General features: G+C 42.5%; 1 protein-coding gene and 1 long non-coding RNA gene across 2 annotated transcripts; one reads left to right on the top strand and one right to left on the bottom strand.

The window, feature by feature from the left end:
- The first annotated feature begins 8,526 nt into the window (after positions 1 to 8,526).
- Positions 8,527 to 10,665, top strand: LOC118492976. Its single transcript, XR_004894901.1, has 2 exons — positions 8,527 to 8,831; positions 10,397 to 10,665. It is a non-coding gene; the product is annotated as an uncharacterized LOC118492976 (long non-coding RNA).
- On the bottom strand, positions 10,385 to 15,597 carry LOC116054998 (ribonuclease kappa-B). Its single transcript, XM_031306748.2, has 3 exons — positions 15,363 to 15,597; positions 11,762 to 11,844; positions 10,385 to 10,911 (listed from the first exon to the last, which is right to left on the bottom strand). The coding sequence occupies exons 1-3, from the start codon at positions 15,438 to 15,440 to the stop codon at positions 10,767 to 10,769; spliced, it is 306 nt and encodes a 101-aa protein (XP_031162608.1). The 5' UTR covers positions 15,441 to 15,597; the 3' UTR covers positions 10,385 to 10,766.
- Between the last annotated feature and the right edge of the window lie 27 nt (positions 15,598 to 15,624).

Genomic DNA, 15,624 nt, shown 5'->3' with positions numbered 1-15,624 from the left:
ACACTTTTAGTAAGGATTTTTTCACATCAACTTGTCTGTCCATCAGTGATGTTGTACCTCCATCTAGAGGCTAAAACAAAGAACAACATGTTTTCTTCTCCCTTTGAATCACTTTCTGAGACCCAGTTCACTTCATAAAACAGGCTGACAACAGATGACAATAGGTGGGGGAGCTTTATTTATAAAGCACATTTGAGCATCAAGGCAATTAAAAAAAAAAAATATATATATATATATATATATATATAAACAGCTGAAATAGAATCAGACAGATATGAAATACAAGAATAAAAGTTACAGTGCAGTGTAAGAAATAAGCAATTACTTAAAAAAGGTCTTCACCTTGATTTAAAAGAACTGACTTGCAGTTTTCTGGGAGTTTGTTCCAGATATGTGCAGAATAAAAACTCAACACTGCTTCTTCAAGTTTAGTTCGGACTCTGGGGACAGAAAGCAGACCTGTCCCACAAAACCTTGGAGGTCTGGATGGTTCGTAACGTAGCAGCAGATCAGGAATAAACCGTTCAGTGCTTTATGAACTAACAGAAGTATTTTGAAAACAATTCTTTGAGAGACAGGAAGCCAGTGTAGAGACTTCAGAACTGGAGTGATGTGATCCACTTTCTTGGTCTTAGTGAGGACTGGAGCAGCAGCGTTCTGAATCAGCTGCAGCTGTCTGATTGATTTTTTAGGGAGACCTGTAAAGACTCCGTTACAGTAGTCAAGTCTACTGAAGATAAAAGCATGGACAAGTTTGTCCAAGTCCTGCTGAGACATAAGTCCTTTAACCCTTGATATATTCTTAAGGTGATAGTAGGCTGACTTTGTAATTGTCTTAATGTGGCTGTTGAAATTCAGGTCTGAGTCCATGACTACACCAAGATTTCTGGCTTTGTTGTTTTTGACATTGCCAATTAAAGCTGATAGTTAACATTAGAGATTCATCATCACACTCCTTAGTTTCTTGCTTTAATTTCAGGATTAATTTCAGCTTTCCGGAAACGTTGTGATCCACCTCACGGAGAAGATTGTCTAGATGTGAGCAGGCTTCAGGTCCCTTTCTTTGCACCATGTTGAGCACAGCTTGTGCATTATACTCTGTGGTTTTAGTTTTAACTGACTTCCTTTCCTTATCATTTATAACACCACGCTCAAGGAGTTTATCCAGGAGCTGGTTAGGATCAGCATTACACACTCTTTTTACAAACTCTGCCTGATCTTTGGACAACTTTTTCTTTGGTTGCTCGCGGTCTTCTGCTGGGACGCCGTCCTCTGCTGGGACATTCCTTTGCTGGGACATTCCTCTGTTGAATTGCTCCACTTGGCCCTAGAAGATAACCAGGGAAAAGACTTTGGTCAGTTTGTGTTGTACTTTTAAACAGTATTGCTCAAAGAGTGGGCAGAACTTGTATGTATGTATGTATGTATGTAAATGACATTATTATTTGAAATTTGCAGTTTTTCTGTGTTGTTGAACTTCAGCAATGAAGCCAACCATTTTGCAACACTGCCTCCAAATAAAAATCACAAATGATCAGTGTGACATTTGAAGGAAATACAGAAGGATTAATGTTTACGCTTATAAGCTGCACCATTCTTCCCACTAAGATGGCAACAGAGACAATGAGTGACTCAGCGGTTTGTAAAAACTGACATTTAATTTGGCTGTAATATACTGTTAAAGTAGGAGGAATATTGTTTTGGGTATATTTTAGCAGTTAGGTGGTCGTGAGGTTTTTTTATTGGGAAAGTGGTACTTGGTCTGAAACCTTTTTATTTTATACCTTATGTTTTTCTGATGGGGCCCCCTAGTTTTGTATTAATCTGTTGATATACCGTTAGTTCTCTGTTTACCTAGATGGAGACCGATTTACTTTATAACCTGAACATTTCTAGAAAGAGTCAATGATCACGAGTAGACAGGGTATTGATCTGCTAGGTTCAGACACAAAGAGTAATATATCATCTGCATAAAGCATATTTGTGCACTAAACCTCCTACCATAACACCTGGGGAGTTAGTCTCCCCCTTATGGCTGCTGCCAAAGGCTCTATGGCTAAAAACAAACAACAAAGGAGACAGAAGTGAGCCCTGTCTTGTTCCCCTTCCAAGAACAAAATATTCAGAAATTAAACCGTAAGTTTGCACTGCAGCCTCTGGGTGTTTATACAGCACCTAAAGCCACTTAATAAAAATGCTGCCAAACCCATAAATCTCCAAAATTTTGAACATATAGCCCCATTCAACCATATCGACATGATAACATCTAAATAAATGTTGATAGATGTAGCGTTATAGTTTAAATATAAATATAAAGAAACAAACAAAAAAGCAACCCAGCTTCCCTGGCCGAAATAGACGGAAATAATAACATTAACAGAAATACATATAAACCACGATAATATCTGGTGAATAAATGTTGATTAAAACAGCGGTTATTGGGCTAAAAATACCAATAATAAAACTGTCACAGATTTCGAGTTAAGGGGGCGTGTTTTTTCTTTCGTCTATATCCGACGGTGAGGGATTAACATGAATGTCTATCTGACGGACCCCTCCGTCGAAAAACAACGCAACAGGTACCCCTTTTTCGTTGAAACTTAACGCCAGGGGTCCTTGGCCATGCGTCAGACATTTGACGAATAGGGAGTGAGACTGTGTTGGCTGAGCACTTGCTGGCTGCTTTGCCTTCACTCTGCAGTCCAACTCATCCCAAACCAGCTCAACTGGGTTAAGGTTGGATGATTATGGAGGCCAGGTCATCACCTGGTGACTACCTCATGAAGCTGATTGAGAGAATGTCAAAGAGTGTGCAAAGCTGTCATCAAACCAAAAGGTGGCTACTTTGAAGAATCTAAAATCTAAAATATATTCTGGTTTGTAGTTGACTTTTTCTTTTACTACATAATTCCATTGGTGTTTTTTTCATAGTTTAATGTATTAAGTATTAATCCACAATGTAGAAAATAATAAAAAATACATAACAACACTGAATCAGAAGGTGTGTCCAAACTTTTGACTGGTACTGTATATATATATATATATATATATATATATATCTATATATATATATATATATATATATAAAGTATCTATATATTGTTACTTGCAACGTTCTGTTTTGTTAAACCTAAAGGCCCAGACACACAGAGCCGATAATCGGCCGTTGGACAGTCTGGCGAGGTCGGTGACTCGAGTCTGTTCAGTGTGTTCCATGCCGTCATAAAATTATCAGGAGATCCAGCTGAATTCAGGGAAGGCGTGGATATGTGTATTTTTTATGTGCGATGTACGGTTTAGGAGTTATAGGGTCAAACGCGTATCTCTGCTATGGCACCACCTAGTGGTGCAATTGTTTTTGTCCGAGGTCCTTGCAGGGATCTGGACCAGTCCTGAAAACGGCACCCCCCCACCATGTACGGTTTAGGCTGTAGCATCAGTTTTATCAACGGAAAAATAATAATAATCTAACTGTACGTACACACCGCGGCCGACTTGATCTTCTAAAGATACAGGAAGTCATTCATTTTCAATGGAAGCTGCTTTTCTCAGCTGCAAGGAGCGGAAAATCTGTCGGCGTCGCGTTTTGGGCGTTTTGAGCGACCAGAGCGTCAATCAGAAAGTTGAAAGTAGGTCAACTTTATGGTAATGAGCTATGACGCGGGTCATCGGCAACCAATCAGAATATAGACGTCCTTCACGCTGGCTGATTCCAGAGAAACATACGATGTAAACTTTGGTTCCTACCAAAACATTAGTTCAGAGAAAAAGGAGGAGAAGCTCATCATGGCCGTTGCTGGGTTCCCTATCATTTATGATATTTGCGTATAGGGACCAGTTAACGTTACCTGCCGGTCACATGGTCTCTAAACAGTCCGCTCACGGTGAAGTCCTGCACGGATCAACAGCTGGCGGCTGCTCGCTCTGCCTGCACGCTGCTGCGGTTCAGCGGCTAACGAGCGAGCTAACTGCTAACAGACACCGCTGCGACCAACAACCAATACACATTCTGTCATTATATATGTCATTTATAAAAGGTTTCTGGTGTCAGTGTATTGGCCGTGCAGTGGCTGCTTGATCTTTTTCCATGATGAACATAGAATGCTGCTACGTCAGAGCGGCCAAAGCCTCAAACAGCTTCCCCGGACTTTCTGACCAGCGTCCTTGACAGTTAGGAAAGCAATAGGGTTCCACAGCCCTGCTGTGCGAACGGCGTGGCTTTGCTATCTTCCAGACTCGGGCTTGGACCCCTAATTAGCGCCGCCTGTTGTTATGGAGACGTATTACGTCTCGTCGCTTCAGAGCGTTCTGAGGAACTTTTTTGACCAACTTGGGGAGACACACTGGTCACACTGGCTTTTCTGCCGGCTCTGTGTGTCCGGACCTTTAACTACATAGTGACTACAGATTAATTTAGAATTCTTGCTAACTCCTGTATGTTTACATATTGTATTTTATACTGATGTACATTACTGTGCTCTGTCCCTATAAAATAAATATATAACATCACAAATCTCATCAACTCACCTTTTTCTTCCTGCCGTTTTTTTTTCAGTTTCTCCACAAAGGGGCGCAACCGCTCCTGGACTGCATCGTCCTTCCTTGGTATCTTCTTCATTATTCTATCTATTTCAGAGATGGACCTTTCTGTCCCGTAGTACTCAACAATTAAATTAGGGATTTGTTCTCTGGTCTTGCCAGTCTTCACTCCTTGAGGGATTTTGTCCAGATAGAACAACATCTTCCTGAATTGTTCCTCAGTCAGCTCCTCCAGGATGGAGCTCAGGGCTCTTTTCCACCTTTTCTCTGAAATCTTCAATGACATCTGCAACACAGAGAGGAGTCATTCTACATAAAACCCTCACATGAAATTATGAGATAAATGAGAAATGTTCCAACATTTTAAAACAAACAGTAGATTTACCAAGTGTCTTCATGTATAGTTCTTTAGGAAGTAGAATGTTCAGTACAGGAAGTGATGTCAAAACCAGATTTTTTCAGAATAGGGATTCTTGTTAAGTGGTAACACCAGTGACATGACACCAGGGGATAGAGTTTAGATTCTCGGCACAAGCCCGAGCCCGACCGGACCTCGGGTCGGGCTCGGGCCGTTATTTTCCGCCACATCCTCGGGCCGGGCCCGGGCCGGACCCTTGATCAAGCAATTTTTTTTTTTTTTTTTTTATCCATTACCTTATTATCCTATTTGGGTGGGGAGATAGCTATGCCATAATCAGAAATATAATAAATATATATATAGGCTATATAAAAGTAACAAATGTGTACAAAAGTTAGGCTGCAGTTACTAAATGCAGCACTTCATGCGCGGAGTCTCCTCCTCTCGCACGCATCACACCGGGAGCTTGAAGATGTAAAGAAAAAAAGAAAAACAGGAGAATTAACTTTGAGCAAGAGTGGAGGAAAGTCGGAGGTATGGAAGCAGTTTAAACAAGTCGTGGGCAGTGACAACAATATGTTGTTCATCATTGTTTCTTTTTTTTTTTTTTACGTTTCTTCATTCAGATCCATGTGCGATCCGTTCCATTCTGAACTAACAGCAGTTTACAGCTTCGTCCTTGTTGTATTATTCTAAACAGATTTCTGTAGTTCAAACAACTCTGAATTGTAGTTGAGAACGTCAGTTATAACGGCCCACGTATTAAACAATTGTCGGGTTTAAATCGGGCTCGGGCTCATAATTACAGTTAATGTTTACCACAACTCCACACACGTGACTGTTGGGACAGGCGTCAACTTAAAAAAGGGGCGGAAAAAAGGCAAATGAACAAACCATGTTAAAACCCTGACGGGGTTGGTAGATTGTTGATGATAACAAAAGTAGAAAAGGTCACCATCTGAAATTCCAGAAATGACCGTTTAAATGACTGCAGCTAGAGTTATTAAAAGGAGCTGGAAGGTGGATTAAAAGCCGTCTTGGTTCATCTTTCCAATGTTCCAACAATCACCACAATAAACCCTTAATTCACCCATTTACATGTGGAGATATGCTGGCTCTATACACGCTAAAAGTCGTGATTATTTACATGTAGTCTGGTGGAAATATGCTGGCTCTATACACGCTAAAAGTCCTGATTATTTACATAGCGGTATGGATTATGGAGACAAGCCAACATGTCTCATCTTTTAATGACTTTGTTCATCATCTGTGATGTAAAAACATCAGATTTCCACACAAATAAAAAGCGGCATGAAGTTTATTTTGTGTCCTACCTCGAGAATAGTAGAGAAGTTAAATCCTGGCTGAGTGTTCTGCTGGAGGTAACGATATAACCAACAGTCAAAGTTTCGCACTTGCCCTGAGTAGAGGTGGGTGCAGGTGGGTTAGGTTGTATCAATCTTGTAACATCTTGGCTAAAATGGGGCGTGGCGTGAGCGGACGCAAGCCGCAGCATGACCATATTGGCTCTCTGGAGTTCAGCCACGCAAGACCCGCCCTTTGAGCAGAGTACACACTACTATTGGCCAGTCGTTTACAGGTCCTATCCCCTGACCAATCCCCTAACCTTTTTTCCCTCAAACAATCGAGCTGTAGCCGGGTCTTGGCGCGGCCATAGTGGGATTCGTAATTTTGCGCCCTGATGAATGAATGCCTTTATTGTCATTGCATTTACGTACAATGAGATTGTAGAGCCACTCTAGTAAGATGCATCATAATAAAACATACAGTATATATGTAAAACTCATGCGACACATTCGTTATACACACACACACACACACACACACACACACACACACACACACACACACACACACACACGTACCGAATACACCGAATACATCTCACCCATCATTCATACCAAACCCTCTCTCGTCTTTCCTGCAAGCACATCCTAACCATAACACAAAAGCATAAGAACACAACTTGCCCACTCTCACACTAAGTGGATAATAAATATTCTAATGTGATAAAGCGCTAAATTACTGTGCAAACCGCATCAGAACCTGCTCGTTTGTGCCCGGATGTGCCTGCTTGCAGTCAGTTGCCTATTGGAAATATGTCACATGAAATTTAATGAAAGTGATGCTTTTGAAAACATGATAGTTCTGACAATAAATGAAAGATTTTTAAAATGGCATGTCTATTTTGTCTCGGCGGAGACGAAATGAGAACAATCGGAACAATACAGTACAATACAATGTGTAATCAAGTGATGACTGATTAACAGTAATGTAAATGCTAAATGCTCTAATACCTGTTGATACTACAACAATGCAAAGTATAGGCTCTTAACCTTGCTAACTTGGTTTATTTTTCAAAAAAACTTCCCGGACCCCCCCCTAGGGATAGCCCCCCCCCACATAACAAATCCCATTTTAACCCCTGGGTACATCATAATAATTTGCATATGATAGTTTGGAGCATCAACAGCTTAATTTCTTGTATTGGGGCACACTTTTTAATGCACCAATTTATGGTGGAAATACATACATACCTTCATTTTTAGGTGACGAAGAAAAACACAGACGACAATTCAAAATATATCAAACATATAATGTAAAGTAGCCTATGTTGTAGCATGTCATTGGTCATGTTTAAGAGGGTATATGTAAATCCTGGAGCTGTCTTAGTGGGTATACTGCGTATACCTGCGTATCACGGAGACTACACCACTGATGATGACAGTGATTCACATTTTTGGTCCAGTAACGTTACTTATATATATATTATCATTATTATTATATATATTCCTGGTAGAGCTAAAGGTACAGGGAGGCTACAGCAGGCACGTAACTGAAGAGGTCCGTTCACGTTGGGTCTGCTGTAACAGTTACCTTCCACTATGATCAGTCAGCTGGCTACACCAGATGGGATGGCCGCGCGGACGTTCAGAAAATAAATAAAAAATTAATAAACTAGTCTTCTAAAACTATTTTTGCGCGTCGTGAACGGAGCGTTTGACGTCCCGGGTGTAGCCTCCCTGTTAGTGTCACTCACTGGTCATTAATGTCACTCATTATATCTCATTCTACATGTTTATATTGATAGTTTAGTCCTGAAACTGGTGAAAGAAATCCAATTATCAGTCATACCAAACTTCATGCAAATAAAGAACCATTTCTAAAATTCTAATAATTAGGACAATAATCTTTTCTTTTTCAAACACACACACTTTATTGCAGAGGATTATCCACCATGATTACTTTGATCTACAGCAGCATCAATAACTTTTACTTTAACGTTTACATTTCTTCTGGAAGATGATTTCCTGTCGGCGGCTCTGTGGAGTCGACAGTTTGCTTTAACAGCTGCAACAAAACTAAAACTAGTGATGGAAAATATACAAAATGATAAAAACTGACCCAGTTTATAATGTCAACAAGTCACAGCCAGCAAACATGAACTATACGTTTTATCTCTAACCCTTGTGATGTCTTACCGTCATTTAAATTAAAACTTTTGACGTTTGTCACTTTTTTCCCCAAGTTGTTTTTGTCCATTTTTGTTTTCAAATGCTATAAAATAGAATAAAACACCCAAATTCAATGAAGAATGTACTTACTTGTGAAGAGTGTTGTACGGAACCGTCCACATTATTTTCTTTGACAATTTGGTTGAAAGAAAACCCAAATTTCTGATATAGAAACTTTTTGAAAATGGGTCAGACTTCACCCGAAGACACCAGGAGGGTTAAAGCAGCCGACAGAAAATCAAATCTCTTCTTTCACTGACGAAGAATTCATTTATATTTGTTTATTTCCTCATTAATTTGAATCTAATTCAGTGACGAAATTAATGTGACATGCAGAAGTTTTAACACCAAAGGGAATAAACATCTTCCCTTGTTCAAACCACAAGGTTATACGGTTGGTTATTCATTTTTCAGAAGGAATTCACAATAAAGTATTTACTTAATACCAGGGATGCACCGAATCCAGGGTTGGACTTCGTATTCGGCTGAATATTGGGCTTTTTGACGGGAATTTTTTTTTTTTTTGAATTTTTTTCCAGGGAACCGAACCCTACGCTTGCACTCCGCGTGCTACGTTGGTCGCCGTAATGACGGCGGCGTTGATTACAGGAAGGTGTTTACGTAGGTGGAGCGTTCAATGCAGCAGGCTGTGAGGAAGTGGAAATGGAACTGGTGAGCAGAAAAAGTGTAGTTTGGCAGAACTTTCAGTCAAAAGAAGGCCATTCAAGTCCAGCTACATGTTCAATATGCAATGCTGATTAGTCTGGTGGTGGCGAGGACCCTAAACTATACACAACATCACCGCTGTTACAACATCTGGTATGACATATCCGAAATACAGACTGATGTTATGAAGTGGCGTATGTGTGACACGGCAAATTGGTATGCCATTATTGGCGTGTTATCAAGACGCATACTCGCTTTTTAGCGTGTTTATCAACGCCGTTTGGCCTCCATTGACTTACATTACCTTGCGATTGCGTGTGAATTGACGCCGTAGCGAGTAGCATGGACACTTTCACCCAGGGGACCGGGGATCGCGTCCCGCGTGTCACGTTTGCTAAACTCAACCGTCGCTTTCTTCTCGCGATAACACGCCACGTGGCGTGTATGTTTACATCCGCTGTATACAGCGTAGACATAGACGTGGATAGCTCAAAATGCGTACAGATAACACGCCACTTGGCTTAAGAAAGTGGGCGTGTATGTTTACGCGAAGTCATGATGTCACGTTGCGAAATAATACGAGTTGTGCACGAAGGAATCTACAGACAGCAGCCAAAATGCAGCAACTTCAGGTACGGCAAAGGAAGGACAGTCACAGCTAAAAACTGGTGTTAACCAGACCATGGACTGAGGATGGGAGGAGGATTCGGCAGAATCTTAACCAGTAGATTCGGTATTCTAGCCTCATGAGACTGTCCTGATCTGGCGAGCTCCAGTTTTCCACTCACAGATCAGTCTGGCATCTTGAGACTGAGAAAATTTGGAGCCGTTCGCCAAACGACCGACCAATCAGCGTTGGTTTTGAGGCGGGTTTAGGTGTGACGCAACGAGAAGCGACTGTTCAGTCTAAACAACGTGGCGGCTTCCACGGATGAGATGAGCGTAGCTATCACGCAAGTTTTATCCGAATTAGAAAGTATTCCTTCATTCAAGAAGAGCAAAAAACGGCACTGGAGGCTTTTCTCAGAGGAAAAGATGTCTTTGCTCTTCTCCCGACTGGTTTCAGCAAGAGTTTGATATATCGTTGATCTGATTGGTTGATTTGGCCCGTCTATCACCAACATAGGGGGTGATAGACAGATGGTTTATCCAATCAGCTAACCAGTATTTTCGTCCCCTTCCCAAAAGTTCTCCAACGGAAAGTTCCCAGATGGATATGCCGAGCAAATGCCAAGCGATCCGTCAGGTTATCGGTATTCGGCCAAACCCCCAAAATCTGGATTCTGTGCACGCCTAGTTTGTTTTATTCATTTTTCAGAAGGAATTAGCAATAAAGTATTTACTTAATACTCACTTTTCACAAACGTTTTCATGAATAATCCGTTCAAGGGGAATGATTTAACATTTCAAACAACATCAAGAAAACATCACAGCAGACAACAAGAAACATCCAAGGTTGTAACTTTAAAATAAATAATTCAGCTGACGTCTGACCGCCTCTCCTCGCCTCATTATTCGCCCCCCAATTTGTACCGACTCAGCTGCTAATTGGTCCGTTGTGTGACACCGTAACGTAAAACTTTATGGACAGGCGGCTGCTGTCGTCAGGTCCTTCCGGTGGTCTTCGGGGGGGAGGGGGGGGGGGCAGAGATCGCGGCCGCGGCCGTCTATGTGACCATGTACTCCTGCCGCTTGTTGAGTCGCACCTGGCAGAGCGAGACGGCGCCCACGGCCACGTAGATGCCGGCGGCGATGAAGCAGTTGATGCCGACCTGGTTGTAGAGACTGTAGATGTTCTGAGGAGGGTTTGTACTGCAGAGACAAGAACACACACGTTACTGAAGACCTACGCATAGTCACGTTAAAAAAGCTAATGTAGTAAACACACTGTGTGTCTGTGCGCATGTGTGTGTGTGTGCGCGCATGTGTATGTGTGTCTGTGTGTGTTTGTGTCTGCGTGCGTGCGTGTGTGTGTGTGCGCGCATGTGTGTGTCTGTTTGCGTGTGTCTGTGTATGTATGTGCGTGTGTGCGCATGTGTATGTGTACGTGTGTGTCTGTCTGTGTGTGCGCACGTCTGTGTGTGTTTGTGTCTGCGTGCGTGTGTGTGCGCGCATGTGTGTCTGTCTGTCTGTCTGTCTGTGTGTGTGTGTGTGTGTCTGTGTGTATGTGCGTGTGTCTGTCTGTCTGTCTGTGTGTGTCTGTGTGCGTGTCTGTCTGTCAGTGTGTATGTGCGTGTGTGTGTGTGTGTGTGTCTGTGTGTGTGTCTGTGTGTATGTGCGTGTGTGTGTGTGTCTGTGTGTGTGTGTGTGTGTGTATGTGCGTGTGTGTCTGTCTGTGTGTGTGTGTGTGTGTGTGTGCGTGTGTGTCTGTCTGTCTGTGTGTGTGTCTGTGTGCATGTGCGTGTGTGCGTGCGTGTCTGTGTCTGTCTGTCTGTGTGTGTGTCTGTCTGTCTGTCTGTCTGTGTGTGTGTCTGTGTGCATGTGTGTGCGTGTCTGTGTCTGTCTGTCTGTGTGTGTGTCTGTATGTGCGTGTCTGTCTGTCTGTCTGTCTGTCTGTCTGTGTGCGTGTCTGTCTGTCTGTCTGTCTGTCTGATGAAATAATATCTGTGACAGGACTTTAAACATGTTTCCAGTCTCTTCTCCAGAGTTGACAGCGACTCACTCCTTCCGAATGTCCTCCTCGGTGAACGGGACGTCCTCGATCAGCACGGCCGACTTGGCGCTGAAGAAGATTCCCAGCATCGCCTGGAAGAAAACCACAGCAGGTCAGAACAGAGAGGCTCAACGCGAGGCTCGGGGACCCAGCAGACGCCACAGGAAGTGTCCCGTTTATAACCTCGGTACTCTCACTTTGCCAGACCTTCCTCCACAGCGCTGCGGAGGAAGGTCTGGTTAGTCCACACAGCATTCCACGATGGGAGAAAAACGTGCTCTGGTTTATTGGCATTTCTTTAAACCAATCACAATCCTCGTGGGCGGGGCTAAGCTCCGGACGGAGCCACGGTGACTCTGGATTTACCCTGCAGAGATCTGAGGAGCAGTTAACCATAGTCCTCACAAATCCACCGGAGGTTAGAACGCCAACAAGTTTTTTGTGATTGTTTTGGGCAAAAATCCTTGATTATGCGAGACGTTTTCTTAAAAAATGTGATGGAATATGCGGGATATTTATGCAATTTTATGCGATGAAACTGCGGGAACTTGCAAAAACTGCGGTTTCATCGTGGCTTCATCGCGGGGTTTGCAGCTTTTCGATGATGTTCACGTCGCGTAATTACGTCACTTCATAACGTTCCCATGGCAACAGGGGAAAACGGCTGCTCTTGTGTGAAGTAAACGCAACATTTTTCAACTTTCTGCTAAGATATACGTGTGACATTTTTTGCAACGAAAATGCGGGGATTATGAAATCATGCAAGCCCCGCATATTTTGCGCGGAAATCGGCAATTTATGCAGCGAAAGTGCGGCGTATTTGAAAAAATGCGGCCCCCCGCGTAAATATGCAGACTTTGGCTGATTATGCATTGAGTTATGAGATCGCATAATCACGTTTTTCTGGAGGGACTGACATCCAGCCAAAAATGAGGGACATCCAGAAAAATATCAGGCGGCACCGGAGCAATCCCGAAAGTAGAACATCGTGGAAATAAACTATGACCTCGTTGACTCATTCTTGGATCATTTAGTTTCTCTTCACTTGTACAAGTTCTCTAGTTTTAGTGTTATTCATTGTATTCTCATAACGCAGAGGTGTCAAACTCAGTTTCCCAGAGGGCCACACTGGAAAATGAGAATCACTTCGAGGGCCAGACATGTAGAGATTTTTGTGTTTATTTAAAAGAAAAAGTCTTAATATTTTGACTGTATTCTTGCATGTCTCATATACTGTAGTATTCTCACTTACATTTTGGGCCTCATAAAGCCCCCAAAAAAGTTTGGCAAAAACGTTCCGTTGGAAAAATCGCCAAAAAAGTTGGAAAAAGGCCCAAAAAATGTCTGTGCAAAATTGTCTGAAAAGGTGACAAAAACATCAGAAAGTGCCAAAAGCATCGTAAAAATGTGACAAAAACTTCTGAAAAAGTGGCAAAACATTGAGTAAAGTGTCCAAAAAGTTAAAACAAAAGTGCCTAAAGCGCATAAATGTAAAAAAATTAAATAAATTGTGAACCTAAATTGAAATGGGGGCCGTATCAAAACCTGCGAGGGGCCGGATTTGGCCCTCGGGCCTCGAGTTTGACACGTGTCATAAAGAATTAATGTGTGGATTATTTTTGGGTTTCTTCCGATTCTATGAATTAGTATAAAAAGATGTTTACAGGGTTGAAATGTTGGGCTGCAGAGACATCTGAACACACTAAATCCTGAACACACACATATTTTATCTGACTGTACACAGTCACGCTGATGTTAAAAGGGAACGCACACACACACACACACACACACACACACACATATCAACACACACACACACACAGAGAGACACACACACACACACACACAGACACACACACAGACACACAGAGAGAGAGACACACACACACACACACACACACAGAGACACACACTCACACACACAGAGAGACACACAGAGACACACACTCGCGCGCGCACACACACACACACTCGCGCGCACACACACACACTCGCGCGCACACACACACACACACACACACACACACACACACACACACAGAGAGACACATACACACAAAACACACACACACACACAGACACACAGAGAGACACACACACACACACACACACACACAGAGACACACACTCACACACACAGAGAGACACACAGAGACACACACTCGCGCGCGCACACACACTCGCGCGCGCACACACACACACACACACACACACACACACACACACACACAGAGAGACACATACACACAAAACACACACACACACACACACACACAGAGAGAGACACACACACATATTTTCCCTGACTGTACACAGTCACACTGATGTTAAAAGGGAACGCGCACACACACAGACAGAGACACATACACACAAATCAACACACACACACACAGACAGACACATACACACAAATCAACACACACACACACAGAGAGACACACACACACAGAGAGACACACACACACACAGAGAGACACACACACACACACACACACACAGAGACACACACACACACACACACACACACAGACAGAGACACACACACACACACACACACACACACACAGACAGAGACACACACACACACACACACACACACACAGACAGAGACACACACACACACACACACACACACACACACACACACACACACAGACAGAGACACACACACACACACACAGAGAGACACATACACACAAATCAACACACACACACACACACACACACACACATATTTCCCCTGACTACACAGTCACACTGATGTTAAAAGGGAACGCGCGCGCACACACACACGCACACACACACACACACACACACACACACACACACACACACACACACACACACACTTCCTGTTTGGAAACATCACATGAGATGAAAAAAATGAGTCACATGATTCTTTTAAAAACGGAATTTTCTGCCACTCAGTTCCTGAAATATAAACACACTTCGTTAAAACTTCACGTGGAAAAACTGTAAATCAGTCCGAAAACAACTGAATATAATTTAATATTATTATTGTCATCAGCTGATGAAATAATCAGGATTTAAATGGTGATCAATAATGTCACGATCCCCAACAAATGTGTGTTTTTACAAGACATTCTGGCACCATAACTACATATATACATGTATATTATATACATATAATATAATATATATAAACGTTACATTCCGTAAAATAATGTGTCACCGGTCACTTGCTTGGAAAACCAGACATTAGCCACCTCCGTAACGTTAATTAGACAGAGACACTGTCCAGTACAATGTCACTGATCAAACTATCGATTACTAGAGCTGTGTATATTATTACCTATAATGCTAATAACGTTACATTCATCTTGGCCTACGTTACGTTACGTTACATAGGCGCCGTCTATTTACCGGAGACGAAAATTACATCAAGGATTACTTTGCGTCAGATGGTTTGTCATCCGTTATTTTTAGGGTGTTCGCTAAATTCAAAGAAATACATAAAATCATAAAGACATGCGCTGAAAAGATCGAACTTTCATTTTTAATAAAAACGCCACGAAGAGTTTGCTAGCTTATCAGTAAGAATCCAGGAAATAGCCCTCCCCCTCCCAGCCAAATGATCCATATTTCTTACCAGCATGATGACCCCCCAGATGCTGATCACTATCCCGCATGCGGCCATCTTCGGCCCGCAGAACAGAAGCGACGGCATGGCTGTGTTTGGCTTTATCGATTAATCAGAAGCTGGTTTTATTTTTGATTCACTAAACTGAGAAGTGATCCTCAATCCTCACAGTCAGCTGAGCCGCATCACTCGGTTTTACTCGGTGAAATTCGCCAACTGCCGTGAAAAGCAGCGCAGCGACCAATCAAAACGTCCCAAAGCGCAGCGACCA

The sequence above is a fragment of the Sander lucioperca genome, chromosome 13 (assembly GCF_008315115.2).
Source record: "Sander lucioperca isolate FBNREF2018 chromosome 13, SLUC_FBN_1.2, whole genome shotgun sequence".
Classification (NCBI taxonomy): domain Eukaryota; kingdom Metazoa; phylum Chordata; class Actinopteri; order Perciformes; family Percidae; genus Sander; species Sander lucioperca.
The sequence above is the reverse complement of the archived record's forward strand: the minus strand, read 5'-3'. Positions and strand labels throughout refer to the sequence as shown.